The 27,916-nt window shown below is 43.8% G+C and overlaps 1 protein-coding gene across 1 annotated transcript in view; it reads right to left on the bottom strand.

Annotated features, from left to right (window-relative positions):
- Positions 1-1,207: 1,207 nt before the first annotated feature.
- The window catches only part of PRKCQ (protein kinase C theta), a 45,362-nt gene continuing 18,653 nt past the window's right edge, over positions 1,208-27,916 (bottom strand). The window contains exons 12-18 of the mRNA XM_061368640.1: positions 26,072-26,245; positions 15,794-15,885; positions 13,498-13,560; positions 9,419-9,557; positions 6,313-6,501; positions 3,395-3,523; positions 1,208-1,935 (exon numbers count right to left, since the gene is read on the bottom strand). Of these exons, the coding sequence (XP_061224624.1) occupies positions 1,780-1,935; positions 3,395-3,523; positions 6,313-6,501; positions 9,419-9,557; positions 13,498-13,560; positions 15,794-15,885; positions 26,072-26,245 (942 nt within the window). The 3' untranslated portion in view covers positions 1,208-1,779. The remainder of the gene's footprint in view (positions 1,936-3,394; positions 3,524-6,312; positions 6,502-9,418; positions 9,558-13,497; positions 13,561-15,793; positions 15,886-26,071; positions 26,246-27,916) is intronic.

Below are 27,916 nucleotides of genomic sequence, written 5' to 3'. Positions count from 1 at the left end.
GAAAGCACAGCGCCATTTCAATGGCTTTTCTAAGCACTTGTGTTCTTTGCTCCTATTTAATGACTTCCAAGCCCATTTTCCAATTGTACACAATGTTTTATTAAACTGTACAAACAACACTGGTATTTAAAAACCCCACATTAACCATTCTAACTAAACACGGTGACCAGCTGCACAAACTGAGCACAGATGCCCCCTGAGTTTCACACAGCACAAACAAGGATTTCATGAGAGTCACTGGACTGAAACCTTCTTGTTGATGTTAGGCACTTCTTCTGCTCTTGGTCCTGAAGGACTTAATGCTTGTGGTCTCTGCCAGTGTTATCCCAGCACTGCCTGCAAGGCTGTGTTCATCCTGCTGAGAGATCCAAGGTGATAGCCTGGTCAGAAAGGCACCTCTGAAGGGAATCTGATTTTGGGATCACCTTCTTGAACTTCTCCATGGACTGAATGGATTGGTGCAATGAAGCTCCAAATGTATATATGTCAATTAGAGCCTAACAACGTGGGTGATTGCCTAAGTCTAAGCTATTACAGAATCCTCTATCTGGGCTTTGACAAGCAGTAACTGGGCAGCTCTACATCCCTCCAACCTCAGAAAACAGCACATCTTTATTTAAAAGGATCCCGTGATGACAGGATCACAGAAAAGACTTTTAAATACTCATCTGCATTTCCACAGACTGCAAAGGGGTAGAACACAGCGAGATGCCATGAGGTGAAGAATAAGATCATCCTCACCTGATGTGCTGTCCTGCCCTGTGACTGTTGGGTGCAGCTTGTTGACCTGTGTCCACCATACATGCCAAACAGCTCAGACACCATATAGGGCAAAAGAAAGTATAGCAGCCCTTGCAAGGACTGATTACTACCTTTCAAGTGAAATATACCAATGCTGTGACTGGAAGGACAGTTTTACTACACTTTAACAATGGTTTGAGGAAACCTCTTCTGCCTTTAGGATAAAACTCCAGAAAGCCCAGTCCAGGTTTTGCTATGAGTCTGGTGTGTGCAAGGACAGTTAAAGCTTTAAAACAGAGGTTCTCGAGGCTTTCTGCTGGACTGCAATTTCACATCCTTCCTGCTTAAGTCCTAAGTGTAAACCACTGGCTTTCTACATTGATCTTGACACTTGCCATGGCGACAATCTTCCTTTGGGGTTGAGTCTTTAGCTCCAGTGCCTCTGGTTGAGTTGTACAAATGCAAAGTGTCTTTGTCCCAGCAGAGCAAAATCGAACCCTAACACTTGTGAATATTACTTGTGTAGAGAGCGAAATTGCTTCTCAAAACTGTGCATACATGCACAATTCCACACATGTACAAGTGGAGGTCACTGAAACATCCAGCCCAAAGTCTTCCCAGATACCTTCAGATGCCTTCAAGCTAACCACTTGTCCTTCAGAAGAAGGTGGGTTTAGGTGAGAATTGCAGAAATGGGCACTGACATCACCAGAAACTCAAATATAGTTGTTTTTTTCTTACAGAGAAACGCACTGGCTGTGTATACAAGTAATGAGGAACAGGTTTTGGCACCTCCTCTTATTCAGATGCTCTCAACTTCAAGAACAAGAGAGACCAAAAGATATCACAAAGTAAATTCATCAATAATGAAGAGTAGCTGGCATCTGCTATGGACTGGAATAAGCTGGACACCTCCAGACATGGTACAAACTTTCACTGAGGTGTTTTTCTGGAGGGTTCTTGGTAAAAACCACCATGCACAGTCTTCATGCGGCAGAGTGTTTACCATTAAAGAGAGCTCTTTCAGCAAGGCAGACCTCAGCACAGTATCTTCTCCATTTTAGGGTTCACAAAAGAAAAGTTGCTGAACATATTTTGGTCCATGCTGTTAATTAGTGCTCTGTCAGCACACGACAGTCTTGGTTTTTCATTTAGAAACTCCTTGTCAAAGTTGCTGCAGTCACTTGGAGATTTCTTCAAGAAAAGGAAGACAAAAATCATGTCAAACCAGTAATATCCAGATCTTCATTATAATGGTACTGGCCCTATCAGGCTGCTTCCTATAGGCTCAGCTTAACTAGCTGGGAGCAAGCTCAGCTCAGCCAGGGAACCTGAAATGCATTTCTCTTGGCCTTTTGCACAATGATTAGTTGCTCCAGCCCAAATGAGGCACAGTAAGATACCAAACTGCAGTGAACTTCATAGAAGTTCATGGTTTGGGTTGGAAGGGACCTTAAAGCTCATCCAGTTCCAACCCCCTGCCATGGACAGGGACACCTTCCACTAGAGCAGCTTGCTCCAAGCCCCTGTGTCCAACCTGGCCTTGAACACTGCTAGGGATGGAGCAACCACAGCTTCTCTGGGCAACCTGTCAACATCTGCCTGAGCTCTTAATATCCAGCAACCACTGCTAATCCCTTGCTTATTACAATCCTATTGAAGTAGTAACGGGAATAAATACTACATAGGAGGCACTGAGACTGTGATCTGTGAATTCTGCCAGGCAGGGATGTGGAAGCTTTGTAAGACAGCAGATTAGACCCATCAGTTAAATAACGCCTGTGAAAGACTGTAAAATGAAAGCATGATGCACTTGTCAAATTAAATTTTATTATTATTGTTAATGGGAATTGGATAGCTTATTCTGACTGTTATGAATAGTCAGGAGGATCCTGACTTAGCCAATCACGTCATTATCTGAAGTGCTTTTCCTTCTTTACCTTCTGCAGTACAATGAAAGATAATCCTGACAGAATGGGCTGTACTTACATGTTTAAGTGAAGGTGTTTAAAGTGGCATCCCACCCCCTTCTATGGTAACTGAGAAAATGAGTAATTTATGGTTTCTCAGGTGTGGGCATGCCAGACTTGTGCTTATAGCCATCACGTAATAGTAGTCATGATGCTCAGGTCAGGCAGCCCAGCCAATAAACATACAGTGAGTAGGGCTGTAGTGGATCTAAACTGTATATGGTTTCAGCTGCTTGTGTCTGAAGTACACTACATACTAACAGCCTGTGAACAATTTAATCTGTATTTGGACATTAGAGTCAACACTTTCCATTCTGCCTGCCCAAGATCAAGGTCCTGCATCTACTTTTAGACAGACATACGACTGCATGCGCAGGGCAACTCCAGAAGATAACTCTGAAAGTTTGAGGGCATTCTGAAAGCCTTCAATTGGTGCCTAAAGCTGTTCCAATGTAAAGCAGACATTTAGTCACCTTTAAAATGCTGACTCCATGAATCTAAACAGGATTTGAGGTCTCTGACATCTAAGACCCGTGTCTGAAGATTTTGACAGTGCCCCTGAAGAGATGGTTTATAACATTACTGTGGGTCTTGGTATGTCCTGGGGGGTTTCAATGTTTGGGGAAGGAATGATTTAGGACAGAAAAACATAAAACGGGTGGAGTTTGAAGAAGCATCCTTACCACTCTCGGTTTGAAAGGAGGCTCCATCCTTCTTTCTTCTAAAGCTTCCCAGTTTATTTCCCGGAAGAAGGCGTGCTGGCGGATGTTCCCTCTTGCTCCCAGTCTCCTCTCAGGTTCTCTCACAAAAAGCTAGAACGTTGAAGAAAGAGAAGTAACTTAGTCTGTTATTATTATAACATAACATATTATTATAACATAACATATAACATATTATAACATTATAACATATAACATATAATATAATATATTATTATAAGAGTGTATTCACTGGGACAGTCCTATCAGATAGGGTCTCAGACTTCAAACTCAAGCACGGTTGGTAAGAGTATGGACTTTTCTACCTTACTGCATTTCTGATTGGGGAACCAATTTGGGTTCTAAGCTGAACATGCCAAAACTGAGAGACCTTTGGAGGAGAAAGAGGACAATTTGCTACAGAAGCAACAACATATGCGTCTGAGCACGCAAATATGCAGCTACACAGGTGAAATACTGCACTTGTAAATGTTTGCACAACTTCTTGTTATCAGAAATATTTTTATGGTTTAAATATAAGCATGATGTGTGACAAATACTATGCGGGATTGCATTCATCTCCTACAGCCTTGGACCCTTGGACTATCAGTATTTGACACCTAATAGCTAATAGGAAAAACAGTCATCTTTTAGATGCAAGTCATCTGACCCCCTTTACATACTTAAAGATGAGATAAAAGACACCCTGGAAGTGCTTGCTTCTCTCCACTGACCAGCTCAGATACTGACAAAGTTTTCTTAGAAGACTCCCAGTTCAGAGAGCTGCCTTGTGTTTGTTGCACACTGCAGGCTACAAGTCCTGTGGATGACTAATTCTGCTGAAGATGATAGGGCAAAGCTAGAAGTGGAGCATATCTTCTCACCATCAGTTGCACGCAGGTGTGAGCCCACTCTACAGTTCAGCGCAAACACAGCCTGTTTTGCTATAGATGTTTTTATGGTGATGCAGGAGCCATTTGGCTCTGGAAGCAGTGAAGTGGTTTTGGGGGAGAGTTTCAGGATTGCTAAATGCTTCAGAGTCCTCTTAAAGTGTGTGAGCAGGATGTAATCCCGAAGTGTTGCTGTAATGGTGGGTGTGAATAGATTAAAATTCATCTTTACATCTGCAGCTGGCCCATAGAACACCAGATTCTGTATCCCTCAAAAGTCAATGGAGAGGGATAATGGCAACACTTGACAGCAGGGGACCTGAACACAGCCAATAAGTCTTACTGCAGAGGGTAAGGGCAATCTTCAAAAGCACTTTACTATTGGAGTTCATTTCAAAATGCAGTTGGGTTACACACAGTAGAAGTTGCTTGCTACTCTATTCGGCCAAAAGTGAGCATACAAGAGATACCAGTCAGCAAAGACAAAGAGAAATATCTAATGCTAAAAGTGGCAGCAAAATAACCTGATGTATGGACTATTGAGGACCAGATTGGAAAAGAACCCAAGCATTGGGCTTTTGTTAACAGTGTGGGCAAAGCTTTGCCAAAACTGGAGTCTTCTACAGGCAATGCAGATTCTATGAGTTAAATTCTGTGCTGATAGTGGTTTAAGCATTAAGGCATTAAGGAGGGTGGAGTATGTAATTATCCAGAGTCAGTGGCAATGAGAATAGCCCTTAATGGAGTGTTTAATTCTTTTTTTCCTAAGGCAGGAAGTTCATTGATTGCTATAGAGGTGATTATTAACTCTAATCCTAACAGAAGTACAGGTCGGCTGTACAGAAAGATGGCAGTGTTAAGTCCCACATACAGACATTCAAAATATCTTCCTGGAAAACTACTTTTGATTCTTTTCATTATGTTATAGCTATACTTAAACACCAAAGCCCTGCTGTGCACTGCACAGATGCTAAAATAATCTCCTGTTCTCCATTTTTTGGTAGTGGAATGCTCTATGTTGTCACTTTGTAAATGCAGAAGTGAAGGTAGAGGCTGTACCTCAAATATAACCAAAATCTTGTGAGGAACAAGCTACCTCACATCAGCTGAACCATTATAATACTCTGCACATGCTATCTTACTGTGCTCCCTCTTGAGTTACAATGCCTTAGATTAGATCATGTCCAATATCAGTCCAAAGCTCAACTGAGGGGAGGGAACTTGTTAGACCTGTTGTGACTTCATTGCATTTTTTTTTTGCAGCTCCAGAATAATTTGCATGCCAAAGCCAGAAAAGCTACAGTGCTAAATGGCATGGAGCTGAGAAGGAGGAAATGAAAAAATCGGGGTATTATTGGAAGGGAACCTAACAGAAGAGGAGGATACCCATTAGAGGGAAACAGAAGAGTGCTCTACTCAGAAAGGACACTATGCATTACTATGTAAGAGATCCAAAGGGCTAAAAATCAGGTGACATGGTGCTACTTGCTTGAGCAGCTCTGCCACTTCAGGACATGGCTCAGGCTTTGTTTTCTTGCTCTTCAGCTCAGTGCAAAGATGCAAAATATCCTCTACTAAAAATCAAACTGAACACCAAAGCAATCTACCCTGCATGTCCTCGTATCTAAGGCACAAGAACTGCTTCAAAGCCAAAGTTATCAAGGAAGTCACTGTAACCCCTAGTTTGAAGTCTGCTAGAATAGCTTTTCCAGGATTTAACATGCCTCGTGCCTTAGCTATTTCTCTGCAAAGAAACTGATTTCTGCTGGTACCTAATACCCTGTGATCCTACGTACTGGATGCAAGAAGGCACCATCACAACTCCGGAGAAAGAAGACACACAGACAACCTCATGACTTAGGTCAGGTGTGCTTTTTGATCCTCAGACAATAAAATGATTCTCTCTGGGCCTATCACACTAAAGGTGTTTCTCTGAACAACAGCTGAAGATGCACAAATTAGAGACGACAGTTGTGGCAAAAAGAGTTTCATTCCATGTGTGGTAATCCTTACCTTCAGCAAAATGTCCTTTGCATCTTTGTCAAGCCAGCGAGGGTAGAATGGGTTATCCATGCGGATAGACTGGAAAAGCTCCTCTTCATCTTGGCCATGGAAAGGAGACTGGCCAATAAGCATCTCATACAGGAGGACACCAAAGGACCACCAATCAACGGAAGTGTTGTACTTCTGCCCCAGCAATATCTGCCCAAAGAGAGGAGTAACAAAGTCAGATGCAAAAAGTCTGTGAGGAGTATTTCAACTTCTAAAGGGTGGCCAGATCCTAACCTTTCAACTGACTTTTCACTGAGAGAGATAGTAGAGATGCTTCCCTCTGCCTGAAGCATGAGCCAGAGCATCTACTGGTGGTGCACAGGCTGGGATTCAAGGAACTCCATCCGAATCACAGCCACCTCTGGGTGCCTAAACAGTCCTTCACACTGAAGATAATAGGTTGCATGTACCTCTTAAGCTACTTGAATGAATCCTTGGCTACCAGGGAGGTCTCAAACCTAAGAAGTGAGACAAGTCTTCTTTGGCCTGCTCTTCAAGTTATTCCAAGGATTCGAACCAGGTTTGTGAGAGTCAAGAAGACAAATGGTCAGGCATTAGCATTTTGGGACTGACTTAACTCACACTGTATTTTAAGATCACAAATGTGGCAGTGTAAGGGTACTGTAGGGCTATCAGTCAGTAAAATGGTGTGAAGCTACCCCAGCAAAACCTGCCCCAGGAAAAACAATGAGAAAGCAGTTGTTGATCTGCCATCTTCAGACCGGTTGAGTAGAGGGTGGGAATTTGTCCTCAAATCTATCCATTGGTTTGTTCCTTTTTGCCCAGCTATAAAGCGAGGGCTACATCCAGTGTGTGGGGATCAGGGGGAAGTCAGCTGGAGTGATGACCTTCCCTAAATCGCCTGTGTATTGACCCAAAGCCCCCTCATGTGTGTGGCTTTAGCCAAGCTGCCGAGACTGTAACAGATTGCAGCGCTTGCAGCTGCATTGAAACACTGAGAGTAAGTCCAGTGCTCCTGCTTCTGGTGGGAGAGATGATCCATAAACTCTATCAGTGCTTTCCATTTTGAGGTAAAATGCTTCATGTGCACCCACTGAATCTCTAAAATAAATGATGGTGCGGAAACAAAACTCTGAGCTGGTTTAGTCTTTCTCTTTTCTATGAAGTAAAATCACAGATAATGGATTATCAGTTGTCTCTCTCTTTTTTTCTTCTTTACGATCAGAAAATACCTTTTCTATTCTTAAATAAAAGCATACTAAAGTGGAATAAAAGACAATTGCAACTTGATTGCAGAGCACGTTTATGTCTGCTCTTAGGCAATACAAATCCAATTGATTTGAAGAGATTGTCAGCAGTGATGTAACCTAGATCAGAATCGAGCTCTTGGTGCACAGTAAAAGATCAATGAATTATAGTGGAGAGGGGAAAAAACAAAAGCTTTAAAAGCTATTTGGAAAGTACCAATATCCATCATGAAAACACTAACGTCAGGAAATGAGATCTTGAAAGGCAAATAAATGGATTTCAGAGTGATGCCAGACATGATGCATGGATGACTCCTACGTTCTTCTCTGAGGTGAAAAATGTTTTCTTTGGCCCCAATTTGCCACCTAATTAGTCAAAGCCTCTCCATAATGAGATCTATCATTGTGTGAAGTCACCAGGTTAAGGAAGCTTTCTCCTTTCTGGAGGGATCTTGTCCAAAAGATCTAAATTTACCAGGAGAAAAAAAAAAGAGAGAGAGAGGAAAAAAAAAAAAAGAACAAGTTTCTGTCTGTGAAGATATGGAATGAAATGAGGGGAAGCAAGGACCTTGATATGGGTAAGCTGACGTCTGTGTCTGTGACCACCCAATTTTATTGCATGGCTACATAGAGCCCAAGTTCAGCTTTTCTCCACCAGGTATCAGTAGATAGCAACTGCAGAAGAGGAACTGTTGGTATGGTTTTCCATGGAGCCTGGAGACTGCCTCCATGCAAACTCCAGCCTTCCTGAGACAGGGGAACAGAGCAGGACCTTTACACAAGCTACAAGCTCTGCCTTCCCCTTCTGTAGCTCAAGCACAGCCTGCCCTTGATACACCTCCATCATGTTTAGTTTTAGAGCCTTTCATCAGGAGATGATTTTTGCTCCAGGGATGGATTCCCGCAGTGACATGAGGTGCTCTGGCATTGTGCACAGACAAAGCAGAGAAGCAGGTAATCCAAACCCCAGAGCCAACAAGTCAGTTCCCACTTGTCCTCCAGACAGCAACGCCTCTCCTAACTGCTGGCATTTAGAGAGTGAAAATCAGGATATATGGCCACCCTCCTGTTTGTGTCTCCAAACATCTCCATCCCTTTTACCAGCAGCTATTAGTTGTTTTCTGTCTAGGCAGACCTTCAAGCCTGTGCTCAGTTTTAAGCTTATACCACAGAGCATATAGTGTCTTATTCAGCTCTGGGAGGATGTTCTCAATACAGGCTGTGTTTGCAGCCAGCTGAGAACCTGTCTGAGCAAAAAAGAAGTCCAAGCTTATGGGTGCTATCCCAATTCAAGCACCAGAGCATATCCCAGGGGGGAAGGTGAACCCCCATCTCTGCTTTATCATGGACACAGCCTCTTTTTATCTATAAGATGGTCAATCAATGAGGAGGGAGAATCAGGTCCAGATGGACATTCTATACCACCTTTCTCTGTTTTCTCTCTTAGGTTATGATGAACATCATGCTTTAAAAGTCCACACAGCTTCCTACCAGATATAAAGGAGCCTTTATAGCTGTTGAAGCCTCCTATTGTTAGCTTGCTAGGGAACATGCTTCCCATTCTTCATGCTGTTCCTGTCCCTGAATTTCAGGACCTACCTCTTGAAGCTCCTTCTGCCGTGGCCCAAACTGAATTTCCATTAAGCATTCTGTTTCTTGGTTAAGTCCAGCACCACTTGCTTTCCAGAACCATTTGCACAAGAAAATGAATAAGCCACACAAATATGCAATGCCAGACAGCAACACAGACTCTGAGTCAAACTGAAATCCAGTTTCCAGCCTGGAACTGCTCGAAAGCGGGTCAGACATGTTCTCTGTCCCACAGCATCTTGCTGACCTCCCTTAGACCCCACACCTACCTCAGGAGCGATATAGTCAGGAGTCCCACAGAAAGTGCTTGTCTTTGCATCTCCAAACATGTTCTCCTTGCACATCCCAAAATCAGCGATTTTGATGTGCCCCTCGTTGTCCAAAAGGACGTTGTCTAGCTTCAAGTCTCTGTGGAGGAAGAGAAGGAAATCCCTCCTTTAAAGTGTTATGAAGCCACACAAGTCATTTGAGCAGGTTACACATTAACTTGCTATGTGCCTCTATGTAGTGCCTATAGGGTGCAGTCACAAGGGAAGGCTGAGGGTTGAATGAGGAGCTGCTTTCTTGGACTTCAACATCCTTCTTTTTCATTCTTCCCATCCCAGCACTGATTCATTTGCTGGAGATGTTACCCAAGACATCTCTTAAAAGCTGCCTCCTTCAAGGATGCAGAATAGTGAAGCCAGTGTGTGCTTCTGCCCTAACATAGCCTGGAAAGAGTGAGCAAGAATGGAACAGCCAATGCTCCCTTTCTCCTTCCCTGGAAGTCTCAGTACTCTCTCTGAAGCTGCCACTAGGTCTCAGTGCAGGCTGTACAAATGTTAGAGTAAGTAGAGGTACACAAGCCCTGCATGGCTTGCAGAGGGTCAGAATAATCCCAGATATCAGCAAAATACCCACCACCTTTTCACCTCTGTGCTGCACTATCTGAGACCTGGGGGTTTACAAAGCCCTTCAAGCATAGGTGCCCATCTGTTGGCAGAGGTTTCAGTCTCTGAGTTACTGTGGGAAGCAAAGAGGTCAGAGAGAGGGAAAAAAAGAAATGCACAGAGAAGGAAATAAAAGCAAGTGAGCTGATGAATCATGGCTATTGACAAAGAACAAAGAGGGCTTTACATGGGAAAAACGGGAAAGGAGAGGAAAGCCTGTAAAGAAAGAAAAAGGCAGAAAGAAAGGAAGGCTGGTGTGGCTTCTATGATAAATGTTTTATATCTTATCTACAAGTAGCTTTTCATTGAAATAATGACTCAGGGAGATGTTTGGGTCAGCGATGCTGCACTTCACCTGGGATCTAGGTAGCATTTGGGTCACCTGGTCTTAGAGCACCCATGTTCCTGCACTGCCTATCCCATGCTGTCAATCACTCCTCCTTCTCAGGGCTCCCAAAGCACACAGACACATTTGCTTGTGCCCACAGCTGAGGATATAATTGGTCTTTTCCAGGCTCTGCTGGTTCACAGCCTGCACACATTTTCCACATCTCAGGCAAGAGTCCTAACCACAAGGCTGGTAAAAGGCTACCTCCTGATGATAACTGTTTTACAATGTGTTTTTGTTTTCCATAATGGCTTTGACTCCCTCAAGTAAGGTAATTTCTAATGCATGACGCTCCTGAGATGATTGCCTACAACTGCAGGAAAGACGGTAGCTCTTGCCTCCCTCTGTGCAAAGCTCCTTCTGCCAGATCCCAGTCAGGGTGGGAGACCTCATAGTGTCTACACACTAAATTCTTGTCATGGGGCAATTGTTCGTTGCTGCTAGAATATGGCTCAAGAAAAAGGGGGAGTCATCAATCAAAAAGAAATAGACAAATGAAACATTTGCCTTCCAAGTTGCAGACACTCGTGTTGTCACAATTTCCATCTGGAATGACTTATTTTAGTTACACCATTGAGCTCAATCTCTGGCTGTCAGCACTGCTTTTGTTCATCTGGAAGATCGAAGCAAAACATCACCTACAGTTTGCTTTCATTATTTTGATGAGTCTCAAACTCATTGGCTCCAGGGATTGGAGTTTCTGCCAAAAAAAGCCTCAGCTCATACGTTCACATTTAAGCCAACATTTCAAACGTGGGTGCATGAGACAGAACAGCTGGATTCATTATTCTTACTACATCACAAGTGATGTAGTAGCAAAAATGATTTCTATTCCTACGTGCTTAGTTAGCTCTGACCAAGATACTCATGACTGTGAGTTCAACTGACCTTGTTATTGTCTTCAATGAAAAAACTGGGAAAAAGAGTACGACTGGTCAAATGTTTTCTCTCAAACCTCAATACCCAGAGCAATGCCGCACCGACTCCTGGGAGTGAGCTATTTCTTTCCTATCATTATGATACCCTATTCCAATTTATCCACATTTCTTGAGGCTCCAGACTCTAAACATACCTCTCCTTTCATGAGGAAATGGGCCACAAGCCCTGACACACCGCTGGTGTAGCAATTCTGAATTATAAACAAAAAACTCAGCATTAACAATCCTGACACAAAGTCACAATGTCACAGAATCATAGACTGGTTTGGGTTGGAAGGGACCTTAAGATCATCCAGTTCCAACCTCCTGCCATGGGCAGGGATGCCTCACACTAGATCATGCAGCCCAAGGCTCTGTTCAACCTGGCCTTGAACACTGCCAGGAATGGAGCATTCACTACTTCATTGGGCAGCTCATTCCAGTGCCTCACCGCCCTCAGTAAAGAACTTCCTTATATCTAACCTGAACTTCCCCTGTTTCAGTTTGAACCCATCACCCCTTGTCCTGTCATGACAGTCCTTGATGAAGAACCCCTCTCCAGCATCCTTGTAGGCTGCATTCAGATCGATGACTGTCTATTTTATGGTAGGGAAGGGTTTTATGGACTGGGGTAAGTCCTCAGTGACAGATCAGCTACTGTCCTCAGTGGACGCTTGGCTACAGATGCAGTAATGTACTACTTTGTCTCTGATAATGCAGATCTATTTAACCAACTTTTCTGAGAAGCCTGAGTAGAAATGACAGACATGGCAATGTGATCTTGGCACTTCAGTCATCCAGAAGAATAATTGGAGCTGGAAACTTGCTTGCATCACAAATATCATAGCTTAATACCACTGATATTGATTGAATGTTTATGCAGCCACCATCAACTGGTCAATAAAGACTATAAATGGCTCCCACATGAGTACTAATAATGAATAATAAGGTGAGTTATGTGAATTGAAGCTTGGATTTTAATGGGAGAGTGTATTGTAAACAAGCCATTCACTTTCAGTGTTTGTTCTAATGTTCAAACTACATGACAAACATTGAAATAAGCTCATTTTGGTTTCAGCAAACATTACTGTTCTAGTGAGCTTTCTCAATTGTTTGTGACAAATTATTTGGTTCCTGCTTTTTAGAAGCCTGCAATGTAGCAACCAACTTTTGAGATAAAGATGAGCTGGACTAGAGCTCCCCAGAAAGTCAGTCCCTCCTTCTGGCCATGGAGAAGCAGCCTGTGGCCTGGTTTCTGCAGCCCTTCTTGCTCCCATCTTGTCTTTGTCCTTTTTTATAGGTTTGAAGCACAACACTTGTGCATTAGACTAAAGCATCTGTGCATAACTTTGATTCTCCTAGGGAAGTCAAGCAGAAGCTGGAATGGGTGAGTTTGCAGCAGAGGACATCTTGGGAGTTGATAGGTTGATGCATTGTGGAGTAAGTTCATACCAGTAACTTTGGGAAAGGACTTTCCTGTCTGAACACAGCTGCAATGACCCACCTAATCCCCATCGGTTCCCTGTAAAGCCTGCTGGTAGAAATGGGCATTTCTAACACAAACACACACACTCGATGGACCTAAAAAAGCCCCCTCCTCTCTGCTAGCTACAAGAAGAGTTTGGGCAGCTAGCTGAGATTCACGGTAGGTGAGATAAAACCCATCTCCTCATGGAACTGTGCACAGCAGACTTGCTAATAACCTCAAAATGAAGGTACATCACTGTCTTCCTGCTGTTGTTACTTGAGCTGAGATTGTCACCACTGATCAGCATAGCAAATGCACCAAATTCCTCATGGCTAGCTTGACCTTCATACATGGAAGCTTAAACTGAGTGCCTGTGCTGGGTGCTGTATTAATGACTCAGTGTAAATGCACCAAAGTGCTTGCTTTTAATGTTAACTGAAACAGGACTGGGTTTTCTAAAAGGGCTCAAAACTGCATTTTCTACACTCTCCCTTTGAAATAAAACTGCCAGACTCTGTAAAAAGGAAATCAGCATAGAAATGCAATATCAGTAAGTACATCCAAGAAGCAGTCTCCCTGTTTCCATTAGTGCTTTCAGGGAAAACAGGAAAAGTTTAATATATTAGACACTAAAGAGTAAAGTTACCTGTAAATTATGCCCTTGGAATGGAGGAATTGGAGGCCACATATAATTTCAGCAGCATAAAACCTGAGTGACAGAAGGCACAGGTTAGAACAGATGCTGCTCAACAGGCGTTTTCAACTAGACCCAGAAAGGAAGCTTGGTCTCAACAGAAGCTAATATTGCATTAAGTTCTCAGAAGGTTTGGGACGTCTCTAGAAAGCTTGGTGTAACTGGGTTTTACAGGTGGCTGATGGATGATGTGAGGATTCCAAAAGCATGCCACAGGGCTAGCAGCCCAGCTCCCGCTGAAACCACTTGGGGAAATGGTAGACACCTGGAGCCTACTCATCTTCAGGGATTTGGAAGGCATTTCTTTTCACATGGAGCTGACTCTGAGGACATGTCCTTCCATCCCGAGATTGTCTCCGTGTCAACTGCAGAGCGAAAAACAACCATCCAGTTCCTATTGTTTTACCCTTCCTCGCCTCAAGCTATGGCCCCCAACACAACGAAGCCAGACCTTGTGGTGTCTGTATTTATGCACTGATTTACATGATCAGAGTAAATCAATGAGTTAATGATGCACCAGGTTGTAAACTGCAAATTACAGTTAATGCCTCAGAACTCAGAAGTGCAGCTATAATTTTTCATGCTCAGTATCTGCTGCACGAACAGTGGAGTGATCCCAGCAATGGGCAGGCTGGTGTGCATCTGGGTTTGGGGACCACAGGCATTCCCTTTGCCTTGTCAAAGAGACCTTTCTGCAGCTCAGATATATGACTTGCTGTTGAAAGTTAACCAGAGACATGAACTACCCAGTAGTGTGGTGGCCTTTCTCTGGGGTCTTTTTTGAGCTTGAGAGCTTTGTTCTCCACACATCTCTGCCAGAAGCACACCACCACATCCTGCTGTAAAGGGGCAGTATAAGGTTGAAGCACCATTGTGCAGTGAATGTGCTCTCCCAGTAGGGAATGCAATCACACGATCCTGAGCCCCTACGGTGATGCTTCCTCAGTCTTCAGTGCATTGCTCATTAATTCTGAACATTCAGATGCTTTTGAAATAAACCATTACATTAAACACTGATTTCAGTGTGGGTTTGCTTTGGGTTTTTGAATTATTAAATAAAAATCTAATTCTTGTAGTGGCTTCAATATTGACTTTCAAAATACCTTTTGCTTGCAGAAGGATTTAAAGCCCCTTTCATTTATTCTAATTCTTCTATTTACTTTCATCAAAGATAAATACATTTTTAATTTGCCGTTGGTGTATTCATTTTTTGTTTAAATTTACCTTCTGCACTTTCAATAAGTTTTATCTCTTCCCCTTCCTTCCCCCCCTTGAACCTTAAAGGCGAAAAGAGAAAATCCCATTACTTCTAGCAAACAGCTTCACCTCTGATCACTGGAGCGGGAACCTCAGCTTAAGCAGGTTCCGCAGCTTGGCTACAGGCCACCTGTGCTGTAAAAGAACAACATATCTGGTTCCACAGGTGCCTGAAAATGCATCTGTGGGGTTTCTTTAATGATGGCACAGCTGGGGTGGAGGTTGGGTCCACGATGTCATTATTTGGGCCTCCAAGTATGCGTTGAGCAAGAACACAAAGAGTAACAAAGAACAATCCCAAATTCACAGCAGATACCTGTAGGTTGCTTTATAATAACCCTCATCTATAGGCCATGAATATAAGATATTAGGCATGCTTGGGGCTGTTTACAGATGGTGGAGGCACTTCCAGAGGTTAGGTCCCAGCTTCTGGATGTCCTCTCTGTTTGAGGGACTGCTGCCCTGGGAAAGGGAATAATCCAGCAAGCAGGGGAGCCTAAGGGACAGAAGGAGGTCCCTGGTTTTCAGGCTTAAGGAAAAGCCTGCAGGCAGATGCCGTGTTGATGAGCAGCATCTGCAACTTTTCCACACAGAAATAGCTTCCCTGGTTGACCATTAATGTAAATCAAGGTCATGTCTGATTGACATCTGGATCTGACTGTGTGGGTAGGCTCTAAAAAGCCTTCTGTGGGAGGAGAAAGAGGACAGAGAGAGGAAGTGACTTGCTCCAATCCCATCATTGAGTTGGGGTGGTGAACAGCATGTCTGGTATGTTCAGTTTTGACAGAGATGGGATAGGAAATGATTCCACTTCCAGCACAAATATTAACTTTGCTTTGCAGTTGGGTAAGGTGTAAAGAGATCAGGTGATGTGCCCAAGGTTTCCTCTGCAGGACAGTAGCAGAGCTGGGTATAAAATCAACTGGTGTCTGCAGCTGCTGCCTTTGCTTCTCCCAACCAATGTGACCTGCAAGTAATAATAACATCTTACGTTGCTCTAGGAAGGTCAAACTTATGACAGCTCTGGATATGGAACATGAGGTCTCCTCCATTGAGGTATTCCATGACGAAAAAGAGGTTTTCCTAGAGAATGAGACAATAAATGACAATAAAGGGTGGGGAAGGGTAAGCTAAAAATAAAAAGCTAAAAAAACCCACCCAGAAAGCACTCAAAAAGAGGAAGGAAAAGATGACTGTGAGGGTTTTGGAAAGAAAGCAGTTTCTTTTCAGATTCTTTACTTCTCACTGTTCTCTAAGCCCATAATGAACCTCTCTACTCTGATTTGCATGAACTGTATTAGTAAACATAGCAAATCCACTTAATAACCAGCTGGTGCCATTGATACTTACCATCAGAACTCAAGGCTCGCTAGAAGAGGACAAGTAACTCTACAATGCTTGTATAACAGAGAGACAGAACAAGCTTGCTGGGGGACTAGCAGAAGAGGCAGAAGTAAATCCCAGGTCTCCTCTGATCCCCAGCCAACCCCAACCCCATTGTTGGAGTGATCTCAAGCTGGTGTTACCTGCATTCTGGCACCTTTTTTTGGGTCTGACTTTTTCAAGTTATCAAAGATACTGGGAAGATGCAACAATCTGTTTTAAGTATATGCTTGATTTCAAGCTTGAAAGGGTTCTCTTAAACTACCTAAGTTGTAAGTTGCTAGTGGGAAGTTTCATGAATGAATCACATTTCTGGATGCCCATTGAGTGCTTGCAGGACAAAGAAGCTTGGAAAAAGATCCAGTCATTATCCATAGTTGCATGCAACTATCAGCCGTTTCAGCAGGGCAATGAAAAAGTTCCTCCTGGTACATAGAAATGATGGGAGGTGTGTGGGTCTCCATACTGAATAAAGAGCAGGACTGATCACCAAGGTTTGCTCCCCAGTCCTTGGTATAGACCACACTGATCCCCTCGCTGCTCCGTCACCCGTTACTTCACCATTAGGTCCCTTCAGAAGCTGGAGGCTGATTCAGACCAATCCTTTCCACACTGAATTGTACCTATAAAGCAGTAGGGGGACCTTTTTTTTCTGGAAGAATATCTATGCAATGAGTTATGCTCCCAGATCAAAATTCTGATTCAGGAATCCCATCTTTTGTTCATAAATGCATGAATAATATAGGACGGATGAAGTATTTCTGTTCCTCAAAAGCTTCTCTCTGTTGTGTACGCATCTTAAGTTGGTCATTTCCAGGCTATGCTGAAGTTGATGACTATCTTCCTTTTATTATATATTGCTTGTCGCATATTTTGGAAGGGGAAACATAGCTCTTGTCACTTACATTTTTAACACTTGAGAAAAATTTTCATCCATAAGATCTAATGGATGAAAGTTTTCATCCATAAGATCTCTGGCAACAAGTTGAGAGCTGGCTATTTAAAACAACAACAGTATTTGTTCCTTTCAAATCACAGCTGTCTGCTCTAATCTGTGCAATTTCCTTAGCCAGATCCTTTTAATTACAGTACTCTTATTTAAATGGATGTCTGGCTGGAAACCACACATGTCATCCAACAAGCACAGGACCAGAACTGGCCTCCCAGGGAATAAATATAAACTCTGCCAATAAACCAAATGGGTGCAGGTTTTCAGCTTGAAGGTCTTGCATCTGTGGAGGTCTGTGCCCATAAATCAGTTTAAGCAAGTAAGAAGGCCAAATAGAGTTGGGCAATTTAGTAGTATAGAAATGCATAAATCTTGGAAGCAATTTCAGGAGCCTGCTCAGGAAAACACTTGAACAGATGCTCTTTGTGAAGGTATACAAGGAAGTGATGAGATTTAGTCAACAACAGACCAGCAGCCACATGTATCACACTGTGATAGAAGAAATCTCATGGATCTTTAGACGGGTCAGATTCAGGTTCAGTTAATGGGAAAGAGAAAACCCCTCAGTTTCCCTGGAAAGTCCACTGAATTTGGCTACACCTTATCTCACATCTTTAAGTGCAACTTGAAATTCATGTTTATTCAGCTGAACAAGCAATTCTGCTCTACTTGCTCATTGATTTGAGCAACCAGGTGATGCACTTATTTAATTGAACTGGGGACTTGAAACTGGGGACTTTGCCAGCATCCTTCTACCACCTGAGGAAAGAAAAGGTGGACAACCTCTCAGATTAATTAGCATCCAAAGATCATTATATGAACTCCATTGCTCAACTGTCTAAAGCCATGAAGCTGAAGACTACAAACTTGATTTAGGCATGATTAATACTGAAGTTCATGGACTACCAGGTACTATAGAGTGGTACATAAAAGAAAGACAGCATCATCCTGTCTGCTCTGAGACTTGGAAGTTTCCCTTGCTTCTTACAAAGGTCAGGTGTCTGGGATGGCCCACGGCAAAAACCTGCTCTAAGTACGTCATTATGAGTAGCAAGATATAATCAAGCAGTGGAAGCTGCAATAAATTATTGCAGACAGCTTCCTAAGGCTGAGATCTGTAGAACATATTAAAAACGAGAAGTGGCAAACCCCATACTTGAAACCACTGAAAAGCCAACTCTGTGCTAGAGACTGAAGGGCTGGAATGGCATGTTTGGAGGTGTTTGCAGACAGTCTCCAACCTACACTTCCTCTTGTCCTGTGACTTCTGTCTGCTGCTGTGAGGTTCTGAAGTCTGTCAGCATCTGGACCAGGTGAGAGAGAGTTAAGTAGGTATTTCTCAAGATGGTGATAAACCTTTGTCATGGCCTTATCCTCTGCAATGGTCCTAGATGAGGGGCACTGGGCAAACAAACAGGAATGCTGTTCCTCAGTGCTGAGACCTACACAGCTTTGAAGGAGGCTTGGGAAGAGCCCCTCACCCTCAACCTCCCTGTCTGACGTGTGCATAGACAACACACAACTTCCTGACCACCCACGAGAGCATCCTCAGGTAGCAAGTGCTCAAGCCAACTTCTGGTTGTAGTTCCGAACACACATCACAGAACAGAACAAGTCTGGTCTCATGAAAGAGTCTGGGGCCATCTTTTACAACCACAGAGCTCAAGGAGGGGTGTAAAAGCATTTTCTGCTCTCAGCAATGGACACTGCCCCAGGATAGTTGTCACTAGTTGTCTTGAGGACATCCATGTATCAGCCATTCCCTACTTCTAGATCGTCTTCCATTGCAGCAGATGGAATATCACAAACCTCTCCATGGGAGGATGAAGCACTGCTCCTACAGCCATCAGAACCATGCAACATGATGTGCAAAGCACAGCTACACACAGATGTACATCCTGCACTCAAAATAACACTGTTCCCTCACTGAGTCAATCCTGACAGATGCTGAAAGACTTGATTACTCCAAGAACTTAATTTCTTGCTCCATCAGTCCCTCAGTGCCTGTGCTGGGCTCCTCTCTGCAGAACTACCTTCTCCCTCTACCTCCCCAGGACATGGCAGAGATGGAGTTAAACCAACCTGCTTCTGTTCTGCACACAGCTGCTGTGAGAATGAATAGTCACTATCAGAGATGCTTTCAACTTTATAAACAATGAGTATAAAGCAGGCAGCATTTAAATTTATCTTTTGAAGGTACATCCTATAACAGGCTCTTAAAACTTTCAAACCAGCTGGAAGCCCTCTAGAGCACTTTTCTTGCAGAAATTTTCAGATTTGGTTTTCTTTGCATGTAAAAGCACTTGCATACATACAAATACACCATTTAACACCATCTACTGAAAGGAAAAACTTCTTCTTCTCAGGGTTTCCTCAGGATGAGTATGGGAATAATTAATGCTGCAGGACAGTGTGCCTCTCCCTTTATTTAAAGCAGTTACCCTGACAAATGGCTGTGCATGTAGAAGGGTCCTCAGTTGGATTAAGTGACCTAACCCTACTTCATGTCCACTGAATTATGTGGCCCTTGACACAAGAAAGGCTTAAAACCACACAATTCCTGCTCCTGATTCTTGTCTTGTATTTTCCTGCCGGCCCTGTCTGGGTGCTCATCCATAGCATAGCATAGAATCACAGAGTGGTTTGGGCTGGAAAGGACCTTGAAGTCACCTAGTTCCAGCCCCCTGCCATGGGCAGGGATGCCTCACCCTAGACCATGTCACCCAAGGCTCTGTCTGACCTGACCTTGAACACTGCCAGGAATGGAGCATTCATCACTGCTTTGGGCAACCCATTCCAGTGCCTCACCACCCTCACAGTAAAGAACTTCTTCCTTCTAACTAACCTGAACTTCCCCTGTTTCCTTTTGAACCCATCACCCCTTGTCCTATCACTACAGTCCCTGATGAAGATCCCTCTCCAGCATCCTTGTAGGTCTCCTTCAGCTCCAGATCCATTTTATTTCATGGGACAGATGGGAACTAAAGACCTCTCAGCCTTCTCCGCTGCAACACTCAGTGAGTGTTCCCAAGCAGTGGGAAAACAAGCAATGCATGTGCTCCTCACTGTGGCTTCTCCCATGGGGATGAGCTAACACAGGGTCACTCCTCCCTAGAAAGTGACCATAGGAGTAATTTACATAGCTATTTGCACCATAGAATCATAGAATAGTTAGGGCTGGAAAGGACCTTAGGATCATCTAGTTCCAAACCCCCTGCCATGGGGATGAGCAAATCCAGTGTGTTGGCTTTGATTAAACTGAAGGTTTAATTTTATTCTCTGATTTAAAGATGTGTTTGTAGCTCTTGTGTAATATCAGTCTATCTTCTGGAGATGGCAGCATTTCTTAAAGCTGTCAAATAATTCAGTGCAGACTCTGATCTTATGGTTTATTTTCTGTTCTAATCTTTTCACTGTCAGCATTTTTGGCTGCATGTTAAACTGCTCATTGGTGATGCTTAGCTTTGTGTGTCCATCTACTTGATATGAATAATATGAATACATTGATACACATATGTGAGAATACATATGTATACATAAAGGTGCAGACATGGCTGGCAATAACTGCTTTCATTTGAGTTCTGAGATCCCAGGACCCTTCCCCACAGCTCCAAGCAGACAGAGTAAATCACTTACAGTGGTAAACTGAGTTGCTATCAATCAGCCCTGTCTTGCAAGGGAAAGTGGCTCTCCCTAGGACTTGGGGGTGCTGGTCGATGAGAAAATGAACATGAGCCGGCTTCAGTGTGCGCTTGCAGCCCAGAAAGCAACCGTATCCTGGGCTGCATCAAAAGGAGTGTGACCAGCAGGTTGAAGGAGGTGATCCTGCCCCTTTGTTCTGCTCTTGTGAGACCTCACTTGGAGTATTGTGTGCAGTTCTGGTGTCCTCAACATAAAAAGGACATGGATCTGTTGGAACAAGTCCAGAGGAGGGCCACGAGGATGATCAGGGGACTGGAGCACCTCCTGTATGAAGACAGGCTGAGAACATTGGGGCTGTTCAGCCTGGAGAAGAGAAGGCTGCTTGGAGACCTCATAGCAGCCTTCCGGTATCTGAAGGGGGCCTATAGGGATGCTGGGGAGGCACTCTTCATTAGGAACTGTAGTGATAGGACAAGGGGTAATGGGTTAAAACTTAAACAGGGGAAGTTTGGATTGGATATAAGGAGGAAATTCTTTACTATGAGGGTGGTGAGGCACTGGAATAGGTTGCCCAGGGAGGCTGTGAATGCTCCATCCCTGTCAGTGTTCAAGGCCAGGTTGGACGAGGCCTTGGGTAATATGGTTTAGAGCGAGGTGTCCCTGCCCATAACAGGGGGGTTGGAACTCGATAATCTTAAGGTCCTTTCCAACCCTAACTATTCTATGATTCTATGGTGAGGCACTGGAATGGGCTGCCCAGGGAGATTGTGAATGCTCCATCCCTGGCAGTGTTCAAGGCCAGGTTGGACAAAGCCTTCGGTTATATGGTTTAGTGTGAGGTGTCCCTGCCCATGGCAGAGGGGTTGGAACTGGATGATCTTAAGGTCCTTTCCACCCCTAACTGTCCTATGATTCAATGGTTCTGCAATCAGTATTTGGATCTTGGAAAGGAACTAGTGTTCTCAAGGCTAGAAACAAATTTCTGTGATGATTTGGGATCACCAGACCAAAACCTAAGCAAAAAGTCAGATTTAGAAAGCAAGTATTTTATCAGCTGAAAAATAGGAGGGGAAATGTAAATGTTTTAATTTTAAGAAGTCAACTTTTTCCAGGACAAAGAACAGACTTTTAGGCAAAAGCTGAATGCATTTTGGGCTGATTTTCTTTACAGACGGACAACAGGAAGGCAATATGAGCTGGCCCCCTTTTTCATTGCCAAAATACTCCAGCTGTTCCCATCACGTGGGCTGACACAACCAAGAAGTGTCTTGTAAAGACTTCCTATTTTAGATATTATAATTACAGCTGCTCACACCTTCTCTGGCAGAACCCTGTTGAAATCCCAAAGATCTGCTGAGGCACTGCTATTTCTACTGAACCATGTTGTGATTTTGGCCAGGACTGAATGAGACCTTGCCAGTTTTCCTGCTGCTGGTTGCAAGAGGCAAAATCCTCAAAGCCTCCCTAAACTTCCTAGTTCTTCCCCAACTTTCCCATTAGGCCTTGAATCAGCTGTTTCTAAGCTGATGTATCACCCCAAAATACCAGGAGGATGGAGACCTAGGAACATTGTACCTTCAAGATCCTGTCTCCCAAATGGCAGAACACCAAGGCATGGGATGGTTTGTGCAAGGGATGAGGATGGTTTGTACAAGGCAAAAAATCACTGCATTGCTGTATACTCTCTTATTTAGCCATCCTTGCTGGTCAATGCCAAAACTAGGGTGCTGACTATAAAGACATCTGGTCTGACCTTAAAAAACCCCTCATTTTGTAACCAGCACACCATGTTTTGTTCAGTCCATCCAACAATTTGTTGTGGTTCAGTGGTTAAATGGTGGTGGAAATCAAGACTTGCAACTTCACTGCTCTGCAGGATGACTTCTCCAGCAATACATTAACATCCTGCAGCCATGCTCTGGTCAGAGAGGATTCTGCATTGCTTGGGAAGGGCATGTGAGCCTCATCCAGGGTTGCTCATAAGGTCAATGGCACAACTATGCAGTGGAGCTGAATGTCACATAGGTGTGAAATGCATGTGTGCCAACCCACATGCTCTGATTCAGGTCAAATAATTCATCTCTGTCCCTCTAACAGCAAGAGAAAGATAGAAGAAAACTGAAATTCCTCCTGGAAAATTTTGCAGGAATTGTAGTTTCCTCTGAGGAGATATTTGAATGGGAAATTTCCTAAAAATACTCATGGATAACGCTTCAGAGCCTCAGAATCTTTAAATTTGGATCACACTCCTTATGTATAATTCTTTTCTCCTTCCTGCCAATGTAAGAGATTTTGTAGTCAGTCATGTGAAAATGGCTCACCACCAGGACTTTGAAAAGACAGAATACATTAGTAAGCAGAAAAAAACCTGTTTCAGTAAGACTTGCTTTTAAATTGCAATAAAGATGACTTCTCTTTTGGGTTGAGGTACTGTTCTCTGGTGCTTTTTTGTGCTATAAGCCAAAATGCCTCAAGACTTCATTTGCATTTAGGTAAAGTAAATGAAGTAAAGTAGCAGAAACAAAAGTGATTTTCAAAAAGGGAAAGCCTATTTTTATCGCAGAATATCAGTGAAATGCCAAAAGAAGAATAAAACAGAAGCACTGGGATGCTACTCACTGTTTTGGCATTACTAATTTTGGGATTTCATGGATTTATAAACATGTTTTTCCTCCTCTCAAACCTAACAGCATTCCTTTAAATCTAATACAACAGAGTAACTCTCTGAGCTTGTTAAAATCCACACCATATAATTATGTTGGCCCAATATCTGGATACAAAGATGAGTGCACTGAAATAAAACAGTCAAGTTCAAAATCAGATTGGAATTTTCTGCTTGGATTTATTCTAATGTAGAAAAACAAGACGAGTATTCTGGGTTTCAAATGCACTGATTGTTCAGCCTATGCAGGAATACAAAGGAGCATTAGGTGCCCAGTGCCTTAGAAAAACCAGTCTGAAGGGCTGTCAAGCTTTATATATCTGAACATTCACAGATAACCTGGGTTGAGGCCAAGAAGAAACCTATCCCAGAGAACTCATAACAGATTATGTGGCTTTTTTTTCCCCCTCTGGAGACATGGGGTTCTTGTTTCAGCATAGGACTATTCCTGGTTTACTGTCCTTTGCAGAGGCACTCAGTACCTGAAGCAGCTCAGAAACCTTGCAAGGCAAAGCATTAGGGAGTCAGAAAGCCATTGACACACGCATTTCTGTTTGAAACTACTTATCTATCCAGTGAAACCTTAAAACACTACCAATGTTTCAACTGAAAATTGAAGTTTTCAATACCAAAGTCCAGAGAGGGGCTGTACACAGCAGTGCCCTGGCTTCTAAAAGGACTGTTCTAAAAGATATTATGACTGCAGCATGTCCTCTGAGCCGTGAAAGCCTGTCCATGGCTTGTCACAGCTCTCCCGCTGTGGATGACTTTCATGCATTGAGTAATCGCCTCTTGGCTTGCAAAGGTCAGAGGAGAAAAACATAAGCTAGAAATCAATCAGAGTGCCTTTGGCCGGGGCAGCCACATTCCAGCTTCTCTATCTGTGAACCTGAAGGCAAAATGGAGAGATCAAATAACTTTAAAGAGACAACGGTGACTTGGGATGAGATGGATGCAGGTTCTTTATGTCAGGAGAGCAATACTGTGATGCTGCCCATGAGACAGAGTAGAAAAAGATCACTTGGGTTTTTGAGCCTGGCACCCATGAGTTTTCCAAGCACTCCTTGCTTTTCCATCCTGCAGGTTTTCCTTGCCTCAGCCACCACTGGAAGCACAGTCACTCCCTTAAGTGGTCAGTAAATCCCATCTGGCTCCATGTGGTCTCTCATTTTTTTAGTCTCATGGGGGATGTGAACGCTTGCATGCCACTTGCCACTGCTGCATCCATCCCCAAACAGACCTCCCACTTCCAGAGCAAGGTTGGACCAGGCTGCACCATAGACAACACAGTTCTGCTGCTGCAGCCAGTGGCATCAGTGCATGTCCCCAGGAATTACAGGCAGCACAAGCATCTCTCCTGAAGCGTAAGTTCCCTTGTAGAGCTGTGAATATTTTGTCTTTTTAATTAAGTCTTGATTTCCTCTGCTTTAGGAGTTTGTATTTTCCTCTGAAGTTTAGGCCCCCAGAAGGGAATTAACTCCTTTCCTTTCCAGGCAATGATCCATTCCCAGGTCATGCTGTCCTCACTGACAATCCCAAAGAGGTTAAACGCGAACACCTGGTCTCAGTGACACATCACCTATGGCAGCTCCCAAACATTCCCTGCTATGAATTTAATCTGTCTTTAAACAGGTGCCGCATCCCTTGGACAACTGTGATCTACTGCAGGAGTTATATTTGCTCCTCCTGACCCTGCAAAACCAGTGAGCCTATTGCTAAGCAGGTCCTAACCTCACACTGAGCGGTGTTTTGTGTCACTAAACCCTGGGACTGAGCAGGGGCTAGGAGCATCCTCACAAAACACCCTTAAGAGAGTGGTGTAGCTCTGAATCTGAGCTCGGGGACAGCAAGCACCTCTCAGGAACAGGATGGATAGAAAAGACAATCTCTGAGTTTTCCTTCCATTGTGTTTTCCTATGCCTTGTGTGTGCTTTAGCATTAAGGTGATAGGTTACCACTGTAAGAAAACCTCTGGAAAGCTCATCTGTTGGTTTGTTGCCACATAGAGCCATGAAGATACACATACAACTTAAATGTCACTCCAATTTTGGTTTGGAGTCCTAAGTGGGATTTCAGGTGAAGATGCTTTGTGTTACCCCTCGGAACCTCAGTCTTCACCACCAGTGGTCCTGCATGTATTAGGAAGTCTAATGCAACTTAACAGTAATTGGGGATAAAGAAGATTCCCAGCTTGTTTATTCTCAGTAACCAGGGTTTCTCGAGTTAGCTTTGACTCACTGCAGCATGCATACTGCTTCATGGTCTAAGATGCTCTGATAACCCCAGTGTGGCCACATCTGCACCCTGGCTGTGGATGTGCCCTTTGCATGTCCTCAGCCCAGCGTACCAGGACACAGATCTTAACAGTGGGTCTCTCCATAGCCTGGATCATCAATCAGTCCTGGAGTCCATAACCCTCCAATGCCCCACTCTGCACTCAGGTTAATGTGGACGAGGCAGGTGAAGTTGCTGGAGCTGCTTCCTAAGTGGTTAACCTGAAGCTCCCTTCCTTTAGCACCACTTTAGTCCAAGCTGTTCCCTAACATGTAGCAGACTTAAGCACTTCACCAAGTATCCGTATTTCAACAAAGCATCCTCAGCCTATGGAATTAGGTGTCAGGTCCTTGTCTTACCTTGGTCTGGAACGTACAGAAGACATGAGTCAGGAATGGGTGCTCCCAAGCTAAGGAGAGGACTCTCTTCTCCACCATCGTACATTCAACATCATCATCCATGAGCACCACATCCTTCTTCAGCGCTTTCACAGCAAAATACTGGTCTGTGCTCTTCAGCTCAGCAAGGAACACCTATGGTGGAAACGGCTGCTCAGAAAGAGTGATGCTAATCTCTCAGAGCTGGCAACACAAGAAACTTCTTCTCAGTGAGGGTGACGGAACACTGGAACAGGCTGCCCAGGGAGGTTGTGGAGTCTCCTTCTCTGGAGACATTCAAAACCTGCCTGGACACGTTCCTGTGTAACCTTATCTAGGTGTTCCTGCTCTGGCAGGGGGATTGGACTGGATGATCTTTTGAGGTCCCTTCCAATCTCTAACATACTGTGTGATAGGAGGATGGGAGCTGAGCTATGGGGAATTCACTAGGGTAGACCTTAAAAAAGCTGATGTTTAAGGCCCAGTTCTGACCTTAAGACCATGTAGACTTTGAATTAGTTCCCCACACCCAGAATAGCTTTATGAAGCTGAACCCTAGGGAGGCCTTGGTGAATACAAGTGCAGGGGCTACATGCCCATATGGACAGGGCATGTCAGAGAGCAAACATTTCTGATAACGGAAACCAACTTTATGCAAATGCTCTTGAGATACATTTCCTTTTTTATGTCTTCAAATAACAAAACACAGAATCTTGCTTTGTCAACATGTGAAATGCAAATGCCCTGCACCAGATCCTCAGCAGGTGTAAACTGATGTCCACCGTAGTTAGAATGATCTGAATCAGATGCAACTTTCTCCTCTTCCTCCCAGTAAGCAGGATGCCTGAGTAAAAGGGATGGGTCCTCTATGTTTCTGCAGAACTACTTCTCTAGGAACAGCAAAATACATCCCAGAGGAGTTAGGATCACTGTCTGGTTTTATGGGCAGGGAAAATGAGACATGGAGCAGCAGAAAAGGGGCTCCTAGGGACCAAGGAGCAAAGAAGTTTCCACTTCTGTGCCTTTATGCTGCCTGTTGACACCATTTCTCATAGACTGAATAAATACACAAGACACATCAAAGAGGTCTCTGAAGTTCTCTACCAGACACTATTTACTGAGTAAGATCAGAGATGTTTTACCTCTGACAAAAGCTTTATTTACCGTTTTGGCTACTGCTGCATTTCACGTCGTAGCATCAGAGAAGGAGCAGAGTTTAGAGCTTCCCTTGGTCTCTGCACTGAATGACCAGACATGCTAACAGTGCTGATGCTGCAGGCACCCTTTTTACCCCTGTTTTTGTGCATGGCACTGTTCTCCTGAGGAGCACAATGTATTTGTGACTTGTGCTGGGGCTTCCAAGGTGGGCAGTGCTACCCCCACTCATGCAGAGAGGACTTCCTCTGACCCTCAACTTCCCTGGTCCATGCAGAGCTGGAGATAACCCTCAGGCAGTCAAATCTGCACACCCTATATGGGGAAGTGAATCTTGCTCCAAGCAAACAAGGGGACCAGGAGCAACACCTACACAGGAAACTTGTGGGTGAGGTTTGTTGCAGAAGGGCATGAAATAGCCCATCCACACCCACATGGTTCACTGCAGAGAGATGCAGAGGCTTGCAGAGTCCATGTTAACAGAGAGGGCTAAAGCCAGGTACAGAATCTGTATCAGCGAAGGCATTCAAGACTCAACTAGCCAAACCCTGGAGCAGACTCATCTGATTAGACTTGTTTTGAGCAGCAGGTTGGATTAGATGACCTCCAGAGGTCCCTTCCAATGTGAATGCTTCTCTGACATCTATTGTCTTGAGTCCAATGTCTGTGATA

The sequence above is a fragment of the Neopsephotus bourkii genome, unplaced genomic scaffold (assembly GCF_033783945.1).
Source record: "Neopsephotus bourkii isolate Nb327-2 ecotype Australia unplaced genomic scaffold, CSIRO-AGI_Nbou_v1 NB_1434, whole genome shotgun sequence".
In the NCBI taxonomy this organism is placed as follows: Eukaryota; Metazoa; Chordata; class Aves; order Psittaciformes; family Psittacidae; genus Neopsephotus; species Neopsephotus bourkii.
Note: the sequence above shows the minus strand (reverse complement) of the source record. Positions and strands in the feature narration are given on the sequence as shown.